The 24,845-nt window shown below is 45.2% G+C and overlaps 1 protein-coding gene across 2 annotated transcripts in view; it reads right to left on the bottom strand.

Moving 5' to 3' along the window:
• Positions 1-24,845, bottom strand: part of ATF6 (activating transcription factor 6) — a 1,839,477-nt gene that overhangs the window by 1,575,812 nt on the left and 238,820 nt on the right. For both annotated transcript variants that reach the window (XR_015309808.1, XM_086964422.1), the window contains exon 3: positions 4,989-5,076. Coding sequence is in view for 1 of the 2 variants with exons in the window: in XM_086964422.1 (XP_086820548.1) it covers positions 4,989-5,076 (88 nt within the window). In the remaining variant the exon portion in view is untranslated. The remainder of the gene's footprint in view (positions 1-4,988; positions 5,077-24,845) is intronic.

Below are 24,845 nucleotides of genomic sequence, written 5' to 3'. Positions count from 1 at the left end.
TTTTTACCTCTTGTCGGAGCAAGCTTAGTTGGTGAGGGCAAGAGCTCTTCGGAGGGACGCTCTTTGGAAGAGCCCGGAAACGTATCCTGTATCCATTGCGCAGTATATTCAGCACCCACTGATCTCTTGTGATGCTGACCCACTCTGCCAGGTGTTGTGAAGCACTTCCTCCCACTGGAGTGGGCAACGGCGTCAGAGGAAGCCACTGTTCAGGCTTTTCCTCCTCTCGTGGCGTTGGAGGACTGCTGGTGGCCTCCCCTTCCTCTGCTGGGCTTGCCACGAAACTGGGGTTTCCCTTGAGTTTTGTTTTGGGACCACTGAGGGGTTTGAACCCTCTGTTGACCCCCTCTCCCCCTGTTGGTTTTGAAGCGGCGCTTGAATTCCTTTTTCTTCTCCAAGCCCACCGCCCTTACCGTGTCCAGCTCAGTCTTCATTCGGGTCATCTCTTCGTCCGCATGTTCACCGGAGAGAGCGGAACCCGAAAAGGGAAGATTTAGAATCCGATGCTGAGCATCCGGTTTTAGACCTGTAAGGCGCAACCAGGCCGATCTTCTGGCACAAACTCCATGAGAATAGGAATGAGCCGAAAGCACCGCCCCATCCGCGGCCGTGCTTATCATCTGGTTTGCCACCAGACACCCCTCCGTAACAGTTTCCTCAAAGTCTTGCTGGTCCTCCTTCGGTAGCTTGGCTGTGAATCTTTCCATCGAGTCCCATAAGGCTCTGTCATACCGACCCAGGAGCGCAGCTGCACTGGCGACCTTAAGAGTGGAAGCCGCAGAGTTGCAAACCTTCCGACCCCAGGAGTCTTGGGTTTTGCTGTCCTTATCTGGCGGGACTGAAGACGAACCCGCAACCGCATGTGTCTTCCTCGCCGCTGCCACGATGACAGAGTCTGCTGGAGGGTCAGATTTCACAAACACCGGGTCAGAAGCCGCCGGTTTGTACTTCTTCTGAATGCGTGCCGGTACTGCTCTGAGTGCTGCTGGGGTTAGGAAAACCTCCTTGACAGGGTCCATAATCCCCGGAACCAAAGGCAGCAGAGGTCTGGAGATGGCCCTCTTGTGTAAGGTTTCGAAAATGACTGTCGTCGTTACTTGAGGGACAGACATTTCGATGTTCAGTTTAAGCGCACCTCTCTGCAGAACATCAAGATACGTGCCAATATCATCCACTGGGGAGGACCTGGACGTTGGACTGTCCGTCAAAGTCGGTGAGTAGTCCCTCTTGGACGATCTGGTAGACGAAGTTGAGGAGGTAGACGGAGTACGTCTATGTCGATGGTGAGAACTAAGTCTTTGCTCCCGCGACTTCCTTGAGCGCTCCTCTCGTCTAGGAGAGCGAGATCTGACACGATCTCTTGTCCGATGTTCCCTTCGAGGAGATCGGGATGCCCTGGGGGATCTGGCTGGCGACAGCACGGGAGATCTGCCCCGAGGAGATCGAGACCTTTTCCGACCTTCCAGTCTAGGTTCCCTTGCAGGAGATCGAGACTTTCTCCGACCCTCCAGTCTAGGCTCCCTTATAGGAGAACGGGATCTTCTTGGCGCTTTGGAGGGTAGCGTCACAGGGGATGTGCGCCTGGGAGGGCTGCGCTTGTCCATCTCCTCCACCAGGTTTTGGAGGGGATACCTGTGGTGTGGGCTGGCATACTCCTGCATACGCTTGGTAGGCCCGTCGTCTCTCCAATGGTCCAAGGACCTGTACCATCTAGGTGACAGCCTGATGCGCCCCGCCAAAGGATCTGGACGACGCTCAGGAGTTCTGTGAATAGGACTTCTGGACCTTGAATGCTCAGAAGAGGAGCCAGAGGATCGATATGATGAATGGTGAGAAGCAGACTCTGTCACCATGATCGTATCCGAGTGTCTCGACGTCGAGCGTTCCTTTCTCGTAGCCGAACGCCTTCGAGGAGTCGGAGGGTCAAACAATCTCGACCTCGAATGTCCATGAAAGGTTCTGTAGTCTCTCGACGTCGAGCGGCGATGAGCAGCCGTCGACGGAGCTTTCTGCTTCGACGTCGAACGGCGGTGTCCGGTCGGCGACGGGGACCTCTGCCTCGACGCCGAACGCCGATGTCCTGTCGTCGACGGAAGCCTCTCTCTCGACGTCGAACGACCTCGTCCTGTCGTCGACGGAGCTTTCTGCCTCGACGTCGAACGGCGATGGCCAGCCGCCGACGGAGATCGCTGTCTCAACGACGAATGCTTGTGCGACGACGGCGGAGGGGTATTGGGCACCCTCGACGCCGAGCGTTGCTGCTGCACCGACGGAGACCGCGTCCTCGACACCGATCGACGAGCCACTGTCGACGGCGGAGGGGTCACACTTCTCGATTCCGGTCGTCGCCTGGTTGACGACGGCGAAGTGACCTCCCTCGACGCCGGTCGCCGCCTGGTTGACGACGGCGGAGGAGTAATGGATCTCGACGCCGACCGTCGCCCGGTTGACGGCGGCGGAGTAGCCTTCCTCGACGCCGGTCGCCGCCCGGTTGACGACGGCGGAGGGGATTTCGACGACGGAGCTGGTGCTTTCGACGTCGCCGACGTACCTGGTCTTCTTCTCGACGGCGAGCCCGCCGTCGACGGTAGTTTCGAAGAGGAAAATTCCACCTGTGGATCTATTCTCAGCGCCGAGCTCGACGCTGAAGTTGAAGGGCGTGAAGACTTCTTTTTGGAAGAGGTATGAGTGTTCTTGGAGCCCTTCTTCACTGGAGATCTCCCTCTCGAAGCTCTGTGAGCCAGGCCATAAATTCGAATTCTCTCCCTGTCCTTGAGAGTCCTTCCTGACAGGTTCTCACAATGAGGACAGGTGTCTGGATCATGATCTTCAGGCAGGCAAACGATGCAGACGTCGTGGCTGTCTGATTTGGCCTTCTTGTTGCCACAAGAAGGACATTTATCAAAGAGTGAAGGCATTTTTAGAGGAAAATGCTCACCAAACTGCTGAAAACAAGCAGTATCTTACTTGACTGGGTGTAAGACGTCGAAGTAAGAGTAAAAGTTGTCAAAAAGAAGCAATTTTTCTGTCAAAAACCAGAAAAATAGTGGAGCTGTGTAACCAGGGTCCTTCACTGAAGGAGCCGGAAAGAACAACTGACCTAACTGCCACCCCTGGGCATGATGGGATACAGGGGGTCATGGGTGCCTTAAAGGCACAGTGTCAGTTTTTTGCTATTCAGCTACAGGTTAGCTTTTCAGTCTTGTTAGACTGTGTGTTTGCAATGCAGCCTGGGAGCTTCCTATGCTTCCAGTGAGTTATGAGAATTTCTACTGCTTTCTGAGCATTAAAACAATTTCTAAACAATCTTTGGTGTTGTTTCTCATGTTTCTAATGCTTATTATTCATGTATGGTGGAAATTCTTCACAGCATATTTCAGCTCTAATGTGATTTGGCTGCTATTGCTTGTTTTTTATATATATATTATTTATATATATATGTGTATATATATGTGGGGCACATATAATATAGTGTTTCCGGGGTCCCGCACATGGGCGGGAATATTCTAATGCTTATGACTATTGATGAGGATCCCCTGGAAGAGAACAAGGAGACTCAATACATTTTTAAAACTTGCTCATGGCATTGTATAATTGGAAGAAAAAATTGAGAAATACAGTTGTAGCAGCACTGTACGTAAATAAATAACAAAAACAACCCGAATTGGACTTGGTGATCAGCATGTGCAAGTGACACAAAAGGTGGCGACTCAAGTGACAATTGTGATCAGCATGTACGGCGCATGGTGTAGAGGTGCTTAAATATATACAGTGAATAACGAAAACAATGTGGTTCCGAATGAATTATAATGCGAAGGTTTGTGGCAGGTTAGGTTGATTAATTTGGATGAGCCACACTGGGGAATGTGCCATTTATTGCGCTGAACGGTCGACGACGTTTCGATCCTTATTGATTGGGATCATCTTCAGGACCGGGTTGTGGTTGATAAACTGTGCTGTAAATGGAAGGAAGGAAGAAGGTAAGGTTGAGTGGGCCATCCATTTCATGGTTGGTTAGATGAAGCCATTTGTGTTTCGGTTAAGTTTAGTGATGAAGGATCAAGAATTTTTTTCAGGCTAGAGCCAGTCAATGATCTCTGAAGTACTTATTTTGCCAGCCCAACAACGTTTTATGTGCTGGTTTAACTGCTTTTTATTTAGAAATTGTTTGCTTGTTTGGATCCCTTATCCTGTATGCTATTAACTGTTCCTCTTGCACACTCTTTGGTTTTACCCTGCAGTCATACTAACATGTTCTTCGGTTTACTGCTTTTTTTTAATTACAAAATGAAGACAAACACGCATAGGCTTTCTTAAAAATGGGAATAAAATACTGGTCCTTTGACAAAAGTATCTTCTATAATATTTTACTATATATCGATTTTCGGTTCTCGGCTCACAACACGAAATTCATCTTTTTTTTCCTTTGAGGTAGAGCTTAACTTTGTTGTTACAGTGTGTTCACACAACCAAATGAAGACAACATCTGTGGTGTGAAAATGCAGGCCTACCAGTTTCACCCGATTTACATATGATTCGCTCACTTTCTGCAGTATGAATAATCAAAGAGGGATTAAGCAATAAGGGTGCGAGTTCACAAATTTGAGCCTGGTATGGGTATTATGTGTAATAAAAAGGAGTATGTGGTCAATAGGGTATTTAACAAGTGAAAAACAACCTTTCAAATGGAGATTGCAAATGCCAATGGCCACCCTGGACAACTTTATCCGATTTATAAACATTTATTTCACCAGTAAACCCTTTGCTATTTGTTTTAACCTATCTGCCGGAAAGGTTTTCAATGGGATAAACTGTACTGACATTGGACTGATCACAGGCACTACTAGATGTCACCCACTTATTATAATAAACAGTGTTTCCCTCTACTTTTTCATAAAGTAAAAGGATGATTTTCACATCGGGCAAATAGTACAAGTGATAACTACAGAAGACAATATATCACCACTTTTGGAAGAGTCTTTACTAACCTGTACTGTAGGTGTACACCTCGTCCCAGGGGAAGGAGTTCCAGGATACGAAATCCAAATTTATATCCAGATTGTCCAAGTTGTGTTCCTAAAGCATGTCAGATAGAGACAGGAAGTCAGTGTATTGCAGATGAAGGATTGGAATAATCAATGTAAGAAATTGGGCTTTAATTGAGAAGAATGGGAGTCCTTCACAAGTAACAGGTCCGCAATTGTCTTATTACTGGGAACCAAGTACTCCAATGTAGTACTTGACTCCCTCAAGGTAGCTAAGCAGAGCAGTCCAAGGCCTTCTCAGTGGAGGTGGTATGGGCTAGCAATCCCAATCTGTTTGCACGCAAAAACACTACTCAATAAATTTTACAGCCAGTGCTTTTTCTTTTATAAAGGAAAAGTACTTTTGTGACAGCCTTATACAACATTACACCTCTAGTGGGTCCTGAACCCCATAATCAAAATACCCCCCACCTATACCAGATGCAACATCACAATGCAAAGGGATGTCACTTTAAATAAGGCAGGCCTACTTGCAGTGTCAGGGGAACACCATATTAATAAAGAGAATGCCAAGTCATATCATCCTTTGTCAATGTAACAATATGTACATATTTGTGGTATATATAAGGTATTCCTACTGACTTTGTCAGGGCATCACTACATTCACAGAATCTACACATCATGCTTGAACATCATTAAAATAAATTAGCACAGTAATAATTCTCAATAGCATTCATATTAAACTTGATAAACATTCATTGTTTAACCCCCCTCAGTACCGAGGGCATAACGGTTAAGTCCTCAGCTGTGGCACTGGTGTGCGAGGACGTAACCCGTTACATCATCGGCACACCACCGCCGGATTTCCTTTTTTTACTGCCTCTGTAGGTGGGGAAGAGCTTCCCCAACCTCCTGAGGTATTATTTTGTTTTTCAATGTAATGACGATCATGCAAATGTGGGAGTGCAGAGGATTCTGGGTAAGAAAATATTAAGGGATACACTAAAGCTACACCTCCCTGGGCTCCCCCAGGTGTCTAGTGTTTAGAAATGTCTGGGTCTGGTAAGTTTCCCTAGATGGCCGTCGAGCCCGGGGCCAAAAACGCAGGTGACTCCCTTGCAAAACCAGGTTATTTCGTGACAAAGAGTTCTGATGTCTCCACAATAAGTTTTGGGCAATTTCCTGCTGCAGGCACTAGGCTTACCCATACAAGTAATGTACCATTTTTAGCGGGAGACTGGGAGAATGCTGGGTGGGTGGAGGCTTGTGGCTCCCCACAGATTCCAGAACTTTCCATCACAAAAAGGTGTTTTTTTTTTTATACAAAGTTTGAGGTTTGCAAGGGATTCTGGGTAACAGAACCTGGTGAGAGCCACACAAGTCACCCCATCCCAGATTCTCCTGGTTGTCTAGTTTTCACAAATGTACCGGTTAAGCAAGTTTTCCCTAGATGCCGGCTGAACTCGGGCCCAAAATCTACAGCAGGGCACACTGCAAAAAAAGGTGCCAGTTTTCACTGGAAAAATGTGATGTGTCCATGTTGCGTTTTGGGCCGTTTCCAGTCGAAGGCACTAGGCCTACCTACACATGTGAGGTACCGTTTTTATCAGCAGACTTAGGGGAAAACAGAATAGTAGTGTTATTATCGTTAGTCTCTCTATGCATTTAGGTCTTCCAAATGTAAGACAGGGTGTAAAAAAAAAAGTCCTTTTGAAAAACACCCTCTAATTCACATACTAATACGGGTACCCACAAATTCAGAGATTCACAAATAACCACTGCTTCTAGACTCCATATCTTGTTCCCATTTCAGATATACATAGGTTTTATTGATAGCTATTTTTCACTCTCTATTTTACCAAATTAATGTACACCATGAAAAACCAATGCAAGGTGCAACTCAGTTATTGGCTCTGGATACTTCGGGTTCCTGTGTACCTGAAAACCTCTTATCTCTGTAACGAGAAGAGTCCAGTGGACGTAAAGGTATATAGCTTTCAAAAATCTACCATAGTTTGAAGAAGTTACAGGTGAAAATTTAGGCACAAATGGCTGTTTTTTCCAACTACATTTTAATATTTTTTTTATTTCAACTGTTACTTTCTATAGGAAAACCTTGAAGGATCTACACAAATGACCCCTTGCTGAATTCAGAATGTTGTCTACGTTTCAGAAATGTATAGTTATCCGGGATCCATTATTGGATTCACACCAATTTCCAACACTAATTGGAAGGAGCTTGAAACCACACAAAAATAGTAAAAATAGTATATCTCAAAGTAGAATGCCAAAACTGTCTGCCTGCTCCTGGAAGCTGGGAAGATGGCGATTTTAGCACCACAAACCCTTTGTTGATACCATTCGCAGGGAAAAAAACTGCTTTCGCAGCACTTTTTTTCCCATTTTGCCCAAAACCCTCAAAATGTTGCTGCATTTTGCCTAATTTCTCGACCCCCTCCAGGGGAATCTGCAAATCCTGGGTACCTTTAGAATCCCCAGCATGTTGGAAGAAAAGGACGCAAATTTGCCATGGAAACCTTATGTGGACCAAAAGTTATGGGGACCAAAAGTACGGCAGAACGGAGAAAAAAGGCCTGGCAACGAGGGGGTTAATAATATTACCGTCAAGAAAGCATTTGTGTCCGAGTCTTTCTTCACAATCTAGCGGCCACAGAATTCATCCACTGGACAAACAACAAGCAGTCCACGCATTCGGGAGCAATAGTTCCAACTCCAGTAGTGCTTGAAACGGAGTGAAACCTCTTCCTGGGTCAAACTTTTAGAGACCCAGGAGACATAGGACTAGAATTGTTATAACAAACACACGTGGTGCTGCTTTCAATTGCAGTACTTCATTTGGTAAATGTTGATGATATCCCTATCCCTCTTTGGGGCACTATCACCAACTAGAGGCAGTTTTCAGCTCCCACTTGGGATATTATGAGGCACAGCAGGCCTGAATTTCTAAATAAGTAAACAGCCATGCTGCTTTGTTTATTTTCACTGCAGTCAGTTCAACTTTATTCAGTTACAATTTGTAAAACCATAAAAGTTATCAATACATTAAAATATAACCACAATTCATCACAGTTAAATTACATTCCACAATGGTCCATTGTAATCAATAACATAAGTTAAATACAAATGATCGTAACCATTGATTTAAAAGCCCGATAGCAAAGTTAAAATATCCCAGGGTTTTTACTGGGGTATACGTCTCTTAAAGATAGACTTAAACCCTCACCCTTGTTAGCATTTAATCAAGACAGGCCCTAGACTTCACCATGGATTTCAGGTAACCAAGGACAGGAAAGATACATTCTTCCTTCAACAATTTTAAACACAGGAGAACCGGGCGAGCCTGCTTAAAATTATTCCTCTTTAAAATCGGGACAAAAAAAAACATCTGGGGATCCTCATAAAAAATGCAAAATAATACAAAGTGTAGCAAATCCTGTGGAGACTCCCCTTCGCAGCCACAGGGTGCTAACAACTGACCCCTACTACTCGCCCTAGGTATGGCAAGCAGGAGGTGAGAAAGATCCAGGCGAAACCTGGTTAGTAAAAAACGTTCGTAAATTCTTAAAAAGCCCAGGAGGTAAGGCTCAGCTAATGATGTTGTCTTTAGCATTAAAAATTTACCGAAGCGAATTTTCCGCAATTCCAGCTCTTCCCTCTCCAGTTTCCTTAAGCTGCTAAAGGACTCCCTTATTAACCCCACATCCTTTTTAGGTATTTGTTCAGGGTTGGGGTACAATTCGACTCGTCCTAAACTTTCACAACTATTCTTAATATATCTAAGCCAAGGTATACGGAGCGCTTAGTCAAGGGTCATACACACTTTTAAATAGATTGGCTCAACGTTAATCCCTCATTCGACCAAATTTTTTTTTTTTTAAACAAATTTTATTCAAAGACTGCATACATTTCGCAGAGCTCTGTACCCCAGAGCTATCTGCAGGTCAAGTAAGTCACAACAATTAGATTGCAATCCATTTTTTCTTATAGGAAACAAGCCAGTACAAACAAAAGAGGATTAGCCCCCCCCTCCCCCCTGAAACTCCCCCCTCCGGGATCCCACCCATCCCCGTCGCATGGTCTCCATTACACGTCTCCAGTTCATTATGCATGCAACCACCAGAGTGCAAGCACAAGCAATCATAACCCCTTCACATTCGACCAAATTTTAACCAGAAGGTTAGGGGACGGAGTGCCAAGATGTCACTTAAATAAGGCACCCCCAGTTCTTCGTGTACCACCAGGTTGGACACGCCACGAGGAGCACCCAATAAGCACTTCAAGAAAGTGTTCTCGGATACCTGTAAATCATCTATGGTAACATGCCCCCATATTTCTCTGCCATAAGAAGCTATCGCTACACTCTTGGCTTGGTAGATCTTTAGCAGTGCTGCAATAGGTCCATTTCCCAGTTTAGAGGCAAAATCAAAAATAATTGCATTCACCCGCACCAGGTCCCCTTTCTTTCTATGTTGGAGAGGGCCCCATTTCATTTGGTCATCCAATACGACCCCCAAATAATAGAAAATGTCTGTGCGCGGTACCTTAGCCAAACCTACCCTGAATTGAAAGAGTTTTTGGGGCGAATACCCACCTGCATAACGTAGGATATAGAGTCATTTATAGATAAATCCCAATCCGGCATAAAGGTGGAAAAGGCATCAAGCAGGGTTTGTAGCCCCCTAGCGGTCCTAGATAAAAGGACAGTGTCATCTGCGTGGAGTAGTACAGGGAGGCCACGTCGGCCTATGTTCGGAAAAATCTACCCCGTTAGTAAAAGGAATTTATCTAAATCATTGATATAAAGGTTAAAAAAGAAAGGAGCCAAGATAACCACTTGGCGTACACCTCTTCTTATATCAAAGTTTTGTGACACGTAAATCCTGCGAGAATCTAACATTGGCCTTGGTTCCAGGGTAAAGGTCTTCTAATAAATACACAATATTTCTGTCTACTCCAACGTCTGTCATGGACTGCTACAGTTTGGTCCTATTCACGATTTCAAACACGGAAGACAAGTCCATAGATGCTGAATAAATGGTGTCAGAACGTGCAAACGCGTATTTGTTAAGAATCATAGTAAGGTTAAGGCGCTGGACCACCGTGGACCGGCCTGGGCGGAACCGGTACAGTAAATTTGATAATATGTCATGTTCCTCTGCTCAGCAAGCCAACCTATCTAAAAGCACTCCGCCCACCACCTTAACCACCGAGTCCAACAGCTAAATCGGTCTATAACAATGTGTGCTGTCACGGACACCCTTAAACTGGCACTATAGTCGAAGTAGCCCAGGACTCAGGGCATCCTGTCCTTGCCGCAGCATTAATTACAGCAGCAAGGACCGGAGCCCAAAAGGTAGAGTCAGATTTAAAAAGGTTCGGAGGGATACCGTCGGGTCCCGGGGCTTTGTTGCTTGTCAGCCCGGCGATACCCTCCTCGACCTCGCCCAAGTTCAAGGTCAAATCCCGACCTGACTGACGGTTAACTCAGGTGGGCTTTCAAAAATGGTAATGTGTGCACCTATTGCACTGCCTTAATCGTGCTCTAAAAAGGGGCTGTTAATAATGCTCCAGAATCTAGAGCTATTACTCGGGTGCTTGCCTCAATCAACCCCTTCCATGCTTCCTTCTGAACAGACTTAAGTCTGGCCAGTTTCAATTTATAATCTCTACGACACGCTCTGACATGGGTCTGATTTCTTGGACTTCTGTTTAAGGCTTCCCGCAGTTTTCTTGCCGGCAGCGAGCAGGTGGAGTCAAACCATCTAGGGGTTGGGATGACTGTAATGCGGGCAGGGACACTTAAAAGGTCTAACTAGAATGACCCTTGTTTAAAAGACCCTCATACACGTGCAATCATGGTGGTATGGGCGGTGTATCTTGATTCTCCGCCTTCGTTTACACGTCTGTGCAGAATCACAGGGTCAGTTGGTATGCACCCTCCACCCGGAGGAGAACACCCTAGGTTAAAACAGTAGTGATCAGTGATTATTGGTGAGGTGACAGTGCTCTACTTAAAAGCAATCCAATCTTGCCGGGAAAGAGATAATTTTATTAGCCGGGATTGAATTGGCAATGGAGGATATGGTTGAATACGTGTGAGAAGAATTATTAGGATTCATACATATTCAATCCTCCTGTGTACAAAGATGGTCGACATGTTTCAGCCTTTGTCGCCCAAAGGGTCGGTGCGGCTTTCTTCAGGACCAGGTGAGTTCAGTGAAGGAGGTGGCTTAGGCCTACTCTCTATTGACGGTCGGAAATGGACCTATAAGTGAAAAAGAGGTAGTGTTGCTAGGGTGTGGGTCATGATAATTAATACAAAAAGAGAAAAATAACGTGGTGTATTTTTACAAATTAAGACTACGCTGTCAGACTCCCTGACTACAGGGGACGAAAACCACCTACTCAGTACTGGTAAAACAAGTCATGAAAGGGGACTTTAAATAGCACTTTGTTGAAAGGTAGGTGCCGATTTTTACATGCTCCTCCCCTTCGGTACCTTGAGACATGAGTAAATCAGTGGGATATGCAAAGACCTCTGTAAAGAAGGCAGCTACTACAAATTCCCTGCATAAGTTCGGGGTATGCGGGATAATGTTATTGTTAAAAAGCGCTGTTTTGTTATTACCCTGAAAAGGCGATAGAACACTCCTCTTGAAACACATACCTTCCATTAGTTTTTTGGAACTTTCCACGGGTACCCAGAGGCTTGAAAGAGGGGCTCCTACAAAAACATAAGAAGATTACAGTCTTGGGGCCCAAAGGGTACTTAACTCTGTCAGGCTGTTCGAGCCTTCGTTCTAAACGCGCCATACCTTGTAGCTCCACTCGAAAACCTGCAGCTTGTGCTGTCTCTGCCTCTCGCGGTCCCGGATGCGGCTGTAGCCTGCAGTGCCGGGTTAAATGGTCGTATTCCGCGTAGAGGTGGAGAAAAGACTATTGAGAGTTATTTAGTCAATCATTAATAAAGCGTAATGAATATAAACATAAAAACGGTGTTTTTTCACAAGGATGTGATATTATCCTGGAGTATGATTTATGTTTATAATTTACATACGGAAATGAGTGGTGATTTTAAGGAAGGGAATGTCACTGACAGAAAACAGACTTCCGTGTTGGTGTCTATCTTACGTGTGTTAGAGCTAACCATTTAGTTCTAGTACCCTGATTACTTTGAGGCACTGTTGTTAGTATTTGAGGTATGGTAAAAAGGAGGGAGTGTTCTAGGTTCATACATTGATCACTGGAATTAACTTTTCGTAGTGATAACCGGATTTCATTCATTTGGTTCTCGATCTTTTGGAGGCATAAGTCATTTGTAGAGGCTTAGCCATGGGACACCATCGTTCAATCCCCGTTGATCTGTTCTCAGACGGTGAACCCACCTCTGTTCTTTTTCGAACAAGATGCGCTCAGCATTATGGTCTTTGGTGGTCAGTGTTTCTAAGATGACCCATTTAAGGTCTTCCACAGTGTGTCCTTTCTCCAAATAGTGGTTGGCCATCTTGGTCGTTGCCTTCTTGCATTTGACATTGCTTCTGTGTTCACAGATTCTTTGCCGTATCTTCCTGCATGTCATTCCGATATACTGCATATTGCAGGGGCACGTGATCATATAGATCACGTGACTAGAATTGCAATTCGTGTGGGATTTCAAGTACCATTTCAGGTCTGGTAACAGTTGGATCGTTCTCGTGGGCGTCGTTAGGGGACATACTGAACAATTCCCACATGGAAAGTGTCCTTGGACAGGTGGAAGGTCCCAGAGACGTGTTTGTTTAGTTCTCTGTTCCAATCGCGGTCTAGTATGTACTAGGATGTCCTTTAAGTTCTGTGTTCGTTTATTAGAGAATCTTGGTTTCGGCCATGAAAGGTCTGCAGAGGTGAGGATTCGCCAGTGCTTATTAATTATTTTCTTGACCTGATTCGAAGCCGGACTGTATGTCGTGACACAGGTCATGAGATCTTCTTCTTGGATTCTCGGGTTGGTCTCTAGGAGGCTTTCACGGTTCTGGTTCCGTGCTCTTTTCTTGCACTTCTTGATCACTCTCTGTGGGTAATCTCTTGCTGACAGTTTTTTGCATAGATCGTTGGCTTGGAGTTGGTATTCTTCAATTTTGCTGCAGTTCCTCCGTAAACGTAAGAACTGGCTGAATGGGAGATTCTCCCTCAGAGGTCGTGGGTGATGGCTGTTGAACGACAGCAAGCTGTTTTTGGCCGTTGGTTTAAAAAAGGTTTTTGTTTGTAACATGCCATTGTCCACGTAGATGGTGATGTCCAGAAAGTCTAGACTCTCTTTGCTTGAGGTGTATGTAAACTTCAGCCATTGGTCTTGTTCATTCAGCCATTTGTGAAACTGTGCCAGGCTGTCAGCACTGCCTTCCCAGATGAGGAGAACGTCATCTATGTAACGCTTCCAGAAACGGATCTGTCTCTGGAAGGGGTTACATACATTGTTGACAAATGTCCTTTCGAAATCGCTGACGTACAGTCCGGCCACACTCGGGGCGAATGTACTTCCCATCGAGGTGCCGTGTCGCTGTTTATACATGGTCGTGTCAAAAAGAAAATAGTTTTCTGTTAACGCCAGTCTACAACACTCCAAAATAAAATGCCTTGGTGTCTTGTAATTCCAATCCATATTGAATAGGATATTCTCCAAGGTGTCCAGAGTCTTTCCTTGTGGGAGACTTGTGTATAGACTTTCCACGTCCAATCCTACAAGGATCATGGAAGTCTCACAAAAAGTTACGGAGGTAAGATGGTTGAGCAAGTCTCTCGTATCCTTGAGGTACGTTGGAGTCTTTTGAGTTAGAGGTTTTAAGTATTCATCCACAAACTGGGATAAGGGTTCCAATACTGAACCAATACCGGACACTATGGGGCGTCCCGGAGGAGGGCTACTTGCTTTATGTGTCTTCGGTAGAGAATAAAAATATGGTATTCTCGGGGTATCAGTATGTAAAAAATCAGCTTCTTTTTTAGAGAGCCAGTTATGTGCCTCAGCTTCCTCAATCATCAGAGTTATGGTTTGTTGTAGCCTGGGTGTGGGATCCTCAGTTATTATTTCATAGAAGGTGTTATCAGATAGCAGTTCCAGACATTGTTCTTGGTATCTCTCTTTTGTAAGTAGGACAATTCCTCCACCTTTGTCCGCCGGTTTAATTACCAGATCATTGTCATTTTTCAGTTCTTGAAGAGCAAGTTGTTCTCTCTTCGTGATGTTTTGAAATGGTTTCTTTGTCAGAGTTGTTAGGTCATCAAGATCATACATTACTGCTTGTTCAAAGGTCTGTATTTCTATCGGTACCTGTGAATTCAGAGGGCAGTATCTTGACTTTTTCCTGAGCGTGGTGTCTCCATCATTAGTAGCTGCGGAGAATCAAGATACACCGCCCATACCACCATGATTGCACGTGTATGAGGGTCTTTTAAACAAGGGTCATTCTAGTTAGAACTGTATCCAGGTTACACAGGACAAGTGATCCCCCCTCCCCCTCTTTTTGATTAACAGTAACTGAAGCCAAGGAACTTGGTGGGATCACGGATTTTCCTTCTCCCCCTCTTTGATCACTACGTGTTAGCTGCGAACAGCAGTGGGAGCTACACATACACACTACTTCTGTAGGTGTCAATAAGAACTTTGGACTCTAGAATAGCAGGACCAGGATTACCATGGCGTCCAACTTTGGCCTAAGCTATTCCATAGAGGAAATAGACGAAATACTCGCCAGACCCCAACTCCTGGCGGACGCTAATCTGACTCAAACCCTGGTGAACAAGGATGAATGGGATGAACTAACAGAGTTAAAAAAAGAACAGATAAGAACCGCTGTTCACGGTATCATTATGACTGAATATCTTCGCGTCAATGCTGCACCCAGAGGCCTTTGGGTGACAAATAGCCCACGAATCTTCCTCAAAGACTTAGCCTTTAGGAAAGATTGGTCGTCAATCTCGTGGAAATGTACCAGAGATTATCTGGTACTTATAATCAAAACGGCGACAAGATTAACAGATGAATTACAGATTAAGATACAAGTAATCGAGACTAAACTAAACACCATGGTAGATATAAGCATCTACAAACGAAAGCTGGATGAAATAAACAAAGAAATGAGCGACAACCAGGAATATCTCACGCAACAGAAACTCCAGAAACTTTCTAAGGAGCTTAAGAGGTTCTCCATCGAACGAATACATCCATACAGTAGCAAAGATTTCAAAAGCAATGATAATGCTTCCAATCACAGCACCAACAGCGGCTCTTCAGTGGATGGGTCCGACAGTGGTGGGGATGACCAATATAACAACAGGAGAAGAGGCAATTTCAACAGGCGAGGCAACCGTAGAGGTAACAACATGTGGTCACACTACCAAATGGGCCCCCCCATGCCCTTTCAACCATACAATCCACACTTTCAGAACTGGATGCCTCCCTTCTTCCAAGGCCCCCCAATAAACCATCAACAACAACAACAATTAGGACCTAACTTCAACCAGCGTCCTTTTTTAGGAGGAGGCCGTGCCCCACAGAGACAAAGGGGCAGAGGAGTGACCTGGTCCGACCAACCACGTCAAGTACAGACCAGGAGTGTCACCAAAGCCAAAGCAGGGCCGAGTACAGCGACCTGATTGTAAACTTAACAGAAAAGATACTCACTCAAGATCAAGTGAAGGTACTCAATAAAGGCCTAGGGTTCGTACCCACACCGAACCTGGATATTTTCAAAACTAAATGTGAAGTATCTGAATTTTGTCGGAAATTGAAACTGAAAGCCTTTTTTGGAGGACAAGGAGCAGCTACTAATGATGGAGACACCACGCTCAGGAAAAAGTCAAGATACTGCCCTCTGAATTCACAGGTACCGATAGAAATACAGACCTTTGAACAAGCAGTAATGTATGATCTTGATGACCTAACAACTCTGACAAAGAAACCATTTCAAAACATCACGAAGAGAGAACAACTTGCTCTTCAAGAACTGAAAAATGACAATGATCTGGTAATTAAACCGGCGGACAAAGGTGGAGGAATTGTCCTACTTACAAAAGAGAGATACCAAGAACAATGTCTGGAACTGCTATCTGATAACACCTTCTATGAAATAATAACTGAGGATCCCACACCCAGGCTACAACAAACCATAACTCTGATGATTGAGGAAGCTGAGGCACATAACTGGCTCTCTAAAAAAGAAGCTGATTTTTTACATACTGATACCCCGAGAATACCATATTTTTATTCTCTACCGAAGACACATAAAGCAAGGAGCCCTCCTCCGGGACGCCCCATAGTGTCCGGTATTGGTTCAGTATTGGAACCCTTATCCCAGTTTGTGGATGAATACTTAAAACCTCTAACTCAAAAGACTCCAACGTACCTCAAGGATACGAGAGACTTGCTCAACCATCTTACCTCCGTAACTTTTTGTGAGACTTCCATGATCCTTGTAGGATTGGACGTGGAAAGTCTATACACAAGTCTCCCACAAGGAAAGACTCTGGACACCTTGGAGAATATCCTATTCAATATGGATTGGAATTACAAGACACCAAGGCATTTTATTTTGGAGTGTTGTAGACTGGCGTTAACAGAAAACTATTTTCTTTTTGACACGACCATGTATAAACAGCGACACGGCACCTCGATGGGAAGTACATTCGCCCCGAGTGTGGCCGGACTGTACGTCAGCGATTTCGAAAGGACATTTGTCAACAATGTATGTAACCCCTTCCAGAGACAGATCCGTTTCTGGAAGCGTTACATAGATGACGTTCTCCTCATCTGGGAAGGCAGTGCTGACAGCCTGGCACAGTTTCACAAATGGCTGAATGAACAAGACCAATGGCTGAAGGTTACATACACCTCAAGCAAAGAGAGTCTAGACTTTCTGGACATCACCATCTACGTGGACAATGGCATGTTACAAACAAAAACCTTTTTTAAACCAACCGCCAAAAACAGCTTGCTGTCGTTCAACAGCCATCACCCACGACCTCTGAGGGAGAATCTCCCATTCAGCCAGTTCTTACGTTTACGGAGGAACTGCAGCAAAATTGAAGAATACCAACTCCAAGCCAACGATCTATGCAAAAAACTGTCAGCAAGAGATTACCCACAGAGAGTGATCAAGAAGTGCAAGAAAAGAGCACGGAACCAGAACCGTGAAAGCCTCCTAGAGACCAACCCGAGAATCCAAGAAGAAGATCTCATGACCTGTGTCACGACATACAGTCCGGCTTCGAATCAGGTCAAGAAAATAATTAATAAGCACTGGCGAATCCTCACCTCTGCAGACCTTTCATGGCCGAAACCAAGATTCTCTAATAAACGAACACAGAACTTAAAGGACATCCTAGTACATACTAGACCGCGATTGGAACAGAGAACTAAACAAACACGTCTCTGGGACCTTCCACCTGTCCAAGGACACTTTCCATGTGGGAATTGTTCAGTATGTCCCCTAACGACGCCCACGAGAACGATCCAACTGTTACCAGACCTGAAATGGTACTTGAAATCCCACACGAATTGCAATTCTAGTCACGTGATCTATATGATCACGTGCCCCTGCAATATGCAGTATATCGGAATGACATGCAGGAAGATACGGCAAAGAATCTGTGAACACAGAAGCAATGTCAAATGCAAGAAGGCAACGACCAAGATGGCCAACCACTATTTGGAGAAAGGACACACTGTGGAAGACCTTAAATGGGTCATCTTAGAAACACTGACCACCAAAGACCATAATGCTGAGCGCATCTTGTTCGAAAAAGAACAGAGGTGGGTTCACCGTCTGAGAACAGATCAACGGGGATTGAACGATGGTGTCCCATGGCTAAGCCTCTACAAATGACTTATGCCTCCAAAAGATCGAGAACCAAATGAATGAAATCCGGTTATCACTACGAAAATTAATTCCAGTGATCAATGTATGAACCTAGAACACTCCCTCCTTTTTACCATACCTCAAATACTAACAACAGTGCCTCAAAGTAATCAGGGTACTAGAACTAAATGGTTAGCTCTAACACACGTAAGATAGACACCAACACGGAAGTCTGTTTTCTGTCAGTGACATTCCCTTCCTTAAAATCACCACTCATTTCCGTATGTAAATTATAAACATAAATCATACTCCAGGATAATATCACATCCTTGTGAAAAAACACCGTTTTTATGTTTATATTCATTACGCTTTATTAATGATTGACTAAATAACTCTCAATAGTCTTTTCTCCACCTCTACGCGGAATACGACCATTTAACCCGGCACTGCAGGCTACAGCCGCATCCGGGACCGCGAGAGGCAGAGACAGCACAAGCTGCAGGTTTTCGAGTGGAGCTACAAGGTATGGCGCGTTTAGAACGAAGGCTCGAACAGCCTGACAGAGTTAAGTACCCTTTGGGCCCCAAGACTGTAATCTTCTTATGTTTTTGTAGGAGCCCCTCTTTCAAGCCTCTGGGTACCCGTGGAAAGTTCCAAAAAACTAATGGAAGGTATGTGTTTCAAGAGGAGTGTTCTATCGCCTTTTCAGGGTAATAACAAAACAGCGCTTTTTAACAATAACATTATCCCGCATACCCCGAACTTATGCAGGGAATTTGTAGTAGCTGCCTTCTTTACAGAGGTCTTTGCATATCCCACTGATTTACTCATGTCTCAAGGTACCGAAGGGGAGGAGCATGTAAAAATCGGCACCTACCTTTCAACAAAGTGCTATTTAAAGTCCCCTTTCATGACTTGTTTTACCAGTACTGAGTAGGTGGTTTTCGTCCCCTGTAGTCAGGGAGTCTGACAGCGTAGTCTTAATTTGTAAAAATACACCACGTTATTTTTCTCTTTTTGTATTAATTATCATGACCCACACCCTAGCAACACTACCTCTTTTTCACTTATAGGTCCATTTCCGACCGTCAATAGAGAGTAGGCCTAAGCCACCTCCTTCACTGAACTCACCTGGTCCTGAAGAAAGCCGCACCGACCCTTTGGGCGACAAAGGCTGAAACATGTCGACCATCTTTGTACACAGGAGGATTGAATATGTATGAATCCTAATAATTCTTCTCACACGTATTCAACCATATCCTCCATTGCCAATTCAATCCCGGCTAATAAAATTATCTCTTTCCCGGCAAGATTGGATTGCTTTTAAGTAGAGCACTGTCACCTCACCAATAATCACTGATCACTACTGTTTTAACCTAGGGTGTTCTCCTCCGGGTGGAGGGTGCATACCAACTGACCCTGTGATTCTGCACAGACGTGTAAACGAAGGCGGAGAATCAAGATACACCGCCCATACCACCATGATTGCACGTGTATGAGGGTCTTTTAAACAAGGGTCATTCTAGTTAGAACTGTACCCAGGTTACACAGGACAAGTGATCCCCCCTCCCCCTCTTTTTGATTAACAGTAACTGAAGCCAAGGAACTTGGTGGGATCACGGATTTTCCTTCTCCCCCTCTTTGATCACTACACTTAAAAGGTCACCCACTTTAACAGAGATAATATTAAAAGCACTAATAACCTCCCCCGGAGATGTATGCGATGGAAGTACATAGAGCTAATTTACTGGCACATGATTCTGTTTCCGACTTGTAAAAAGCATCCGGGGAAATCTGTGTCCACTTTAATCGTCTTCTACCATCTGTTGGTCTCACTGACCTATTTTGCTTGACTCCTCTTTTGCATGTGTAAGAAAGTGGCTCTATATATACTGGACCAAAGTAAGGTACAGTGTGTATAGAGTCCCCAATCTCCAGAGGTAAAACAGAGGTTAAAGTCAGGTATGACCTTACTCTCTAAAGTGGTAGCTTGGTCGAGCAGTAAGGCAGTACCAGAGGACAGTGTAAAGCATTTGATGTCCACACTCAGTCAGCAAAAGGTTTCACACACTCAAGAACTGAACTCTATGCCAATTGTTTTTATATCAAAAGATATAGTTGTTTATTTTAGAACCAACAGGTATCAAAATATGCTTTGTTCAATATGAGTGACTTCAGGTTGTTACTTTGCAGAAAGGCAATTGACTTTGTAAGGATAATAGCTACAGGGGTTGCAATAGGCAACACAATTTAACATTGAGCTCAATGGGTTTTTCTACATAAATGCAGTTGATTACTTTAAGGATTACTTTTCTAATCACAGGACTGGATCCTGGATTCAGTCCCGGGACCTAAGCTGTAAACAGTTAAGTAAAAGCGTTTTGGTTACAGTTGACATTTTTAAAGTATATAAATTTATTTTCAAAGTTGACACTTAAAAACTTTTCAGTGAAAAACTAGCAATGTTATCCTATGGAAGAAAATTCAAGTCACAGGTAAAGTAGGTTCTCGTTACTTTTGTAATCCAGCACTGGACTCCTAGGTTCAGCACTGGGATCTCTACCTAAGACAGGTAAGTAATTACGTTTTAGTATTTGGTATGATTTTTAAAGAATATTTGCAGTTTGCAAAAATCGACACTTGGAAGAAATTTCACAGAAAAACAGTCAATGGTTTCCTGTGGAAGAAAATGCAGGTAACTGGTAAGTACAGTTAAGATTACTTTTGTGGTTCAGTACTGGGCTAAAAGATACAGTACTGGCTTCTCCCCTGCTCACAGGTCAGTATTTCGGAATTCGTTATTCGGCTGACTTTAGATGAGTATTTTGAAGTTTCAAAATTCCGCAATTTCTGTGAAAACCAGTCAATGTTAGCCTATGGAAGGAAAGTGAGTTATCAGCTTACAGGTAAGTACTCGACTGGTAGGGTTAAAGTTCTGGGCAAAGACTCAGGGGTCTCCCAGGGTCAGAAAGGTACAGTTGTTACACCCTCAGAGGCACAGGGGCCGCCGGGTGCAGAGAGAGTAGGCCCAATGCAATCCAATGGAGGATAGGGGGCCTTTGGTTGGTGGCTGCAAGCAAGCAGGCCACTCGGCTGTGGGAGATGAGCTCCTGGTCACTTACTCAGGGCAAGTGGGGAAGTAGAGTAGGGTAGTAGTTGCACTTCTAGCGGCACTCGGGCGGCTGGGTGCAGGGTGCTTTTGAGCCGTTGGGCGCTCAATGTTATCCAATGGGAACGTTAAAAAGTGAACAAAGGCTGCAGGCTTGGGGACGGAGATTCTTCAGGAGCGACCACAACTTCCAGAGGGAAGTTGGGATCTTGGAAAAGAGGTAGGTGCCCCAAAGTTGGGTACAGGGGACCGTGGGGCGCCGGGTGCAGGGGTGTCTTTTGGCATCGGGAAATCTTACCCTCAGCTGGTCACGGTTGGAGGGGTCCCTGGTTCTGAGGCTGCAGGCATCGTCTGGGTCGTCGAGGAGGATCTTTGGGCACTGGACTTCGGGTCACAGTCCCCGGGGGGACGTCCTTGTGGTCTTGGATCACTCAGGCACAGGCCGGGCGTGACGGGTGCAGAGTGAGCTGGTTTCGCGGTTCCTGGCTGGCACCAGGGGTATTGCTGTTAGAACAGAACCACTGCTCGTGGGAGCCCCAGTCTTGTGGAAGGTTCAAGGCAGTCAGGTCCTCCGGGGTTGTCGAGGTTGCTGTCTGCTGAAGACACCGGGATTTCGTAGGAGCAGGTTCAAGGAACAACAGGCCTGTAGGGCTTGGGCCAAGTCAGTGGGCGTCCTCCTTTTGTTAGCAGCTGCACGGCAGGTCTTCTTGTTTCTTGCTCTTCTTGTTGTTGGAATCTGGATCTGAGGAAGAAAGGTTCAGGGTGCTCCTAAATACTAAATTTAGGGGTGTTACAGGTAGGGGAAGGGCAGGGGCCAATAGGTCCCTGTCCTGGTGTGGGTACACCCCCTAGTCTGCTCCTCTCCTGTGGGAGGAGGGCAGGAACCTAGCTGTGATTGGGCAGGGCTCCCCATCTTCAAGATGGCAGGAGCCCGGGGTCGTGCTTCACCTCGCCTCTCCCACCTGAGGGGTGGGGTTGGCACAGGCTGGCACACCCCCCTTCCTTACTTGGGTTTTCTGCCAGTCTTCCTCCCAGAGTGGGGGTCCGAACTGGTGGGGGCCAGTTGCTGAGTACAGCAAGTGGTCTGGAGAAGCTCCCAAAGGCGGCATGCCTTTGAAGCTTCCCCCTGCCCATCCTGGGGGAGGAGACCTAGCACCTCACCCAGGATGTGCATTGTTGCAGGCCCAGGAGAGTGGGGGGCTCTCCACCCAGGGGTCCAGCAACATGTCTGCTGTGTGGCAGCCTAGGCCGCCTCTCAGACCAGGCGTGGATTGTAGGTTAGGCTTCAGGGGGCATCTCTAAGAAGCCCTCCGGTGCATTTTACATTAAATCCCACACTGGCATCAGTGCGGGTTTAATGTGCTGAGAAGTTTGATATCAAACCTCTTAGTCTTCAGTGAAGCCATTATGGTGCTGTGGAGTTCGTAATGACAACATGCCAGCACCATATACTCTTAATGGCAGCACTGCACTTAAAGTGCCCAGAATTGGCCCGGGGTACTGTAGGGGCACAGGGCTCATGCACCTGTGCCCACACCGCTGACATAGGGCACCCAGCTAGAGGGGTGACTGATGGATGTCAGGGCAGTGAGTTTGTGGGCATGGCACACAGGGATGTGTGCCAAGTCGACTTTTTTTAGTTCTACACCTAGACACTCAGCCTGCAAAGGCAGTATGTGGGTGTCAGGGCACAGCTCCTCTAAGGATGGCACAATAAGTGCTGCAGCCCCGAGGGGTCTTCTCTGGTTAGCATGCCCTGGGTACCTATGGTACCATTTACTAGTGGCTGACAGGTGGCCAGAGATGCCAATTGGGTTTTAGTTTCAAAACCGTTGTCGGGAAGGAACACAGGCCATGGGTACCTGCTTGGCAGGAGCCCAGAGCACACTCAGTCAAAGCACAGCAGCAAATTAGCAAAAAGTGGGAGCATACCAATGCAGGAAAGATGGCACTTTCTCACAGCATGTCAATGAAGATCCACAAAATTTCAATGCACAGAGGGTTATGGTCACTATATGCACTTTCTTGTATGGTAAAAACCAGAAATGAAGATTGTGAAAACAATTTAATTAATATACAATCGATAAATGTGCTACCACCCCTTCCTTTAAAAGAAGGGATGGCTGCCTTGCTGCAAGGGAAACAGTGGTTCTGCCACTCTTAGAAATCAAAAATTATTTTTAAGCAATTATGTCTCTCCAAATGGATGAGAACAGTCAGCAAATGAAAGAGCGAGATGTACTTATGACCACACCAAAAAGCTCAAAACTCTTATATTATTTTTCATAATATATTTTTTATCAGTATTTTGAAAAATCATTGTAAACTTATTTCAATACATATATTTACATACACACAGAACAGTTCTTCTGAACTAACAGTTAAGACTTAAATGTGCACAACACATTCCTTTAGATACATGGACATATACTATATAGAAAAACTATATCTAAACACAGTGTGAAGTTTTGAAAAAAGAAAAAGAAAAGAGAAATATCAGCCCAGTGAATGATTAATCAAATTATTAGTTTGTTATCCTGGGAGATCATTAACACTTGACAATAAAGCGTTGATGTTTCGACCCCTGAAAAAAGTGCAACATTATAACCGTCTTGGTGGGGTGTTCCTCGGGACTAACTGGAAGAGCTGTGTGTAGCCTTTATGGGGCTTCCACCCTGTCATCCATTCGTGGCACTGTAGTCCTAATCACGTGCTGTCCGTGATCTGGTCACTTCAAAGATTAATCTTGTAAGCCATTCCTCTGGTGTCAGGCACACAGGTCTCCATGTGGATTTCTTTGCAAAATAGGAGGGTAAATCCAATGGGCATTCCGCCTCCTCACATGGCCCTTCTATTGACTTCAAAGGCTCATTAATCGCCTTTTGAAACTTGGAATTAATTCTTCCTTTCCCTCAGAGCGACGGGCAGCCCTCGTCCTCTTTAACGCGATAAAGAGCGATGAGACCTAGAAAGACATCGATTTACCAGCTCAATCTACTTATCCAGCACTGCTGCAGCTCGCTGGAGGAACAAGTCCATGGTAGCCACTGAGGTGGTAAAACCTGCTGTGGCCCTCCCGGGGGCTAGTGTCATCTTGCACCTCCCCATGATATAACAAAAATGTTTGAGTTAATGTGCTTACATAACAGGAGGTAGACCCAAGAGCTGAATAGGTATAGTTGACCGACTTAAATGTGTCAAAATACAACACCAGGAAACCAAAGCGCAGGAACACAATGAGGAAATAAAATTGACAATTGTGCCCCATCATTTCCCTGTTTCTGACTGGTAGCCATTTTTTTTATTCAGACAAGCACCCATTTTGTGTGTCATCCATTTTGTCTTCAGACCCACGAGCAAGACACCCTGCACCCGGCATCTCAGTTCATTGACCACACATTCCTGTGGTTCTGCCAATTCTGGGAACCAGCAGCAGATAGTTCCTGTTTTAAGAAATAGTTCCTGTTCTTGACTGTAAGCCAGAGATAAAACCCCCTGGATGAGGAAGGGCCTTCAACTGAAAAGAGCAAGAACACATTTCAACATCACATGCACTCTCACGAGACATAGGACATGCCCATACCTTGACACATCTTGTTTGAAATTACTGTTTGTCACTTCCTTTTTCTTTCCTTTGCCTACTGATTGGATATGTATAAATATTCTGCTGTGTGAATGAAGTTTTAGACCACTCCTGAACCTGCTGGGTGATGGAGCTCTCCCTTAACTCGAGTTATTGAATAAAGCCTTAACTCTGCACCACGGACTCCTCTTTCTTTGCCTTCTGATAGCATTCTAGAAATTCCGATTGAAGGGGTATTAATTTATTTACCACATTATTCTGGCGCCCGATTAGGGACACTCCCCCTTTTCTACTCGCCGAAGGTCTGGGAC

This window comes from Lissotriton vulgaris, chromosome 1_1 (genome assembly GCF_964263255.1).
Source record: "Lissotriton vulgaris chromosome 1_1, aLisVul1.2, whole genome shotgun sequence".
Taxonomy (NCBI): Eukaryota; Metazoa; Chordata; class Amphibia; order Caudata; family Salamandridae; genus Lissotriton; species Lissotriton vulgaris.
This window is presented reverse-complemented; position numbering and strand designations above follow the sequence as displayed.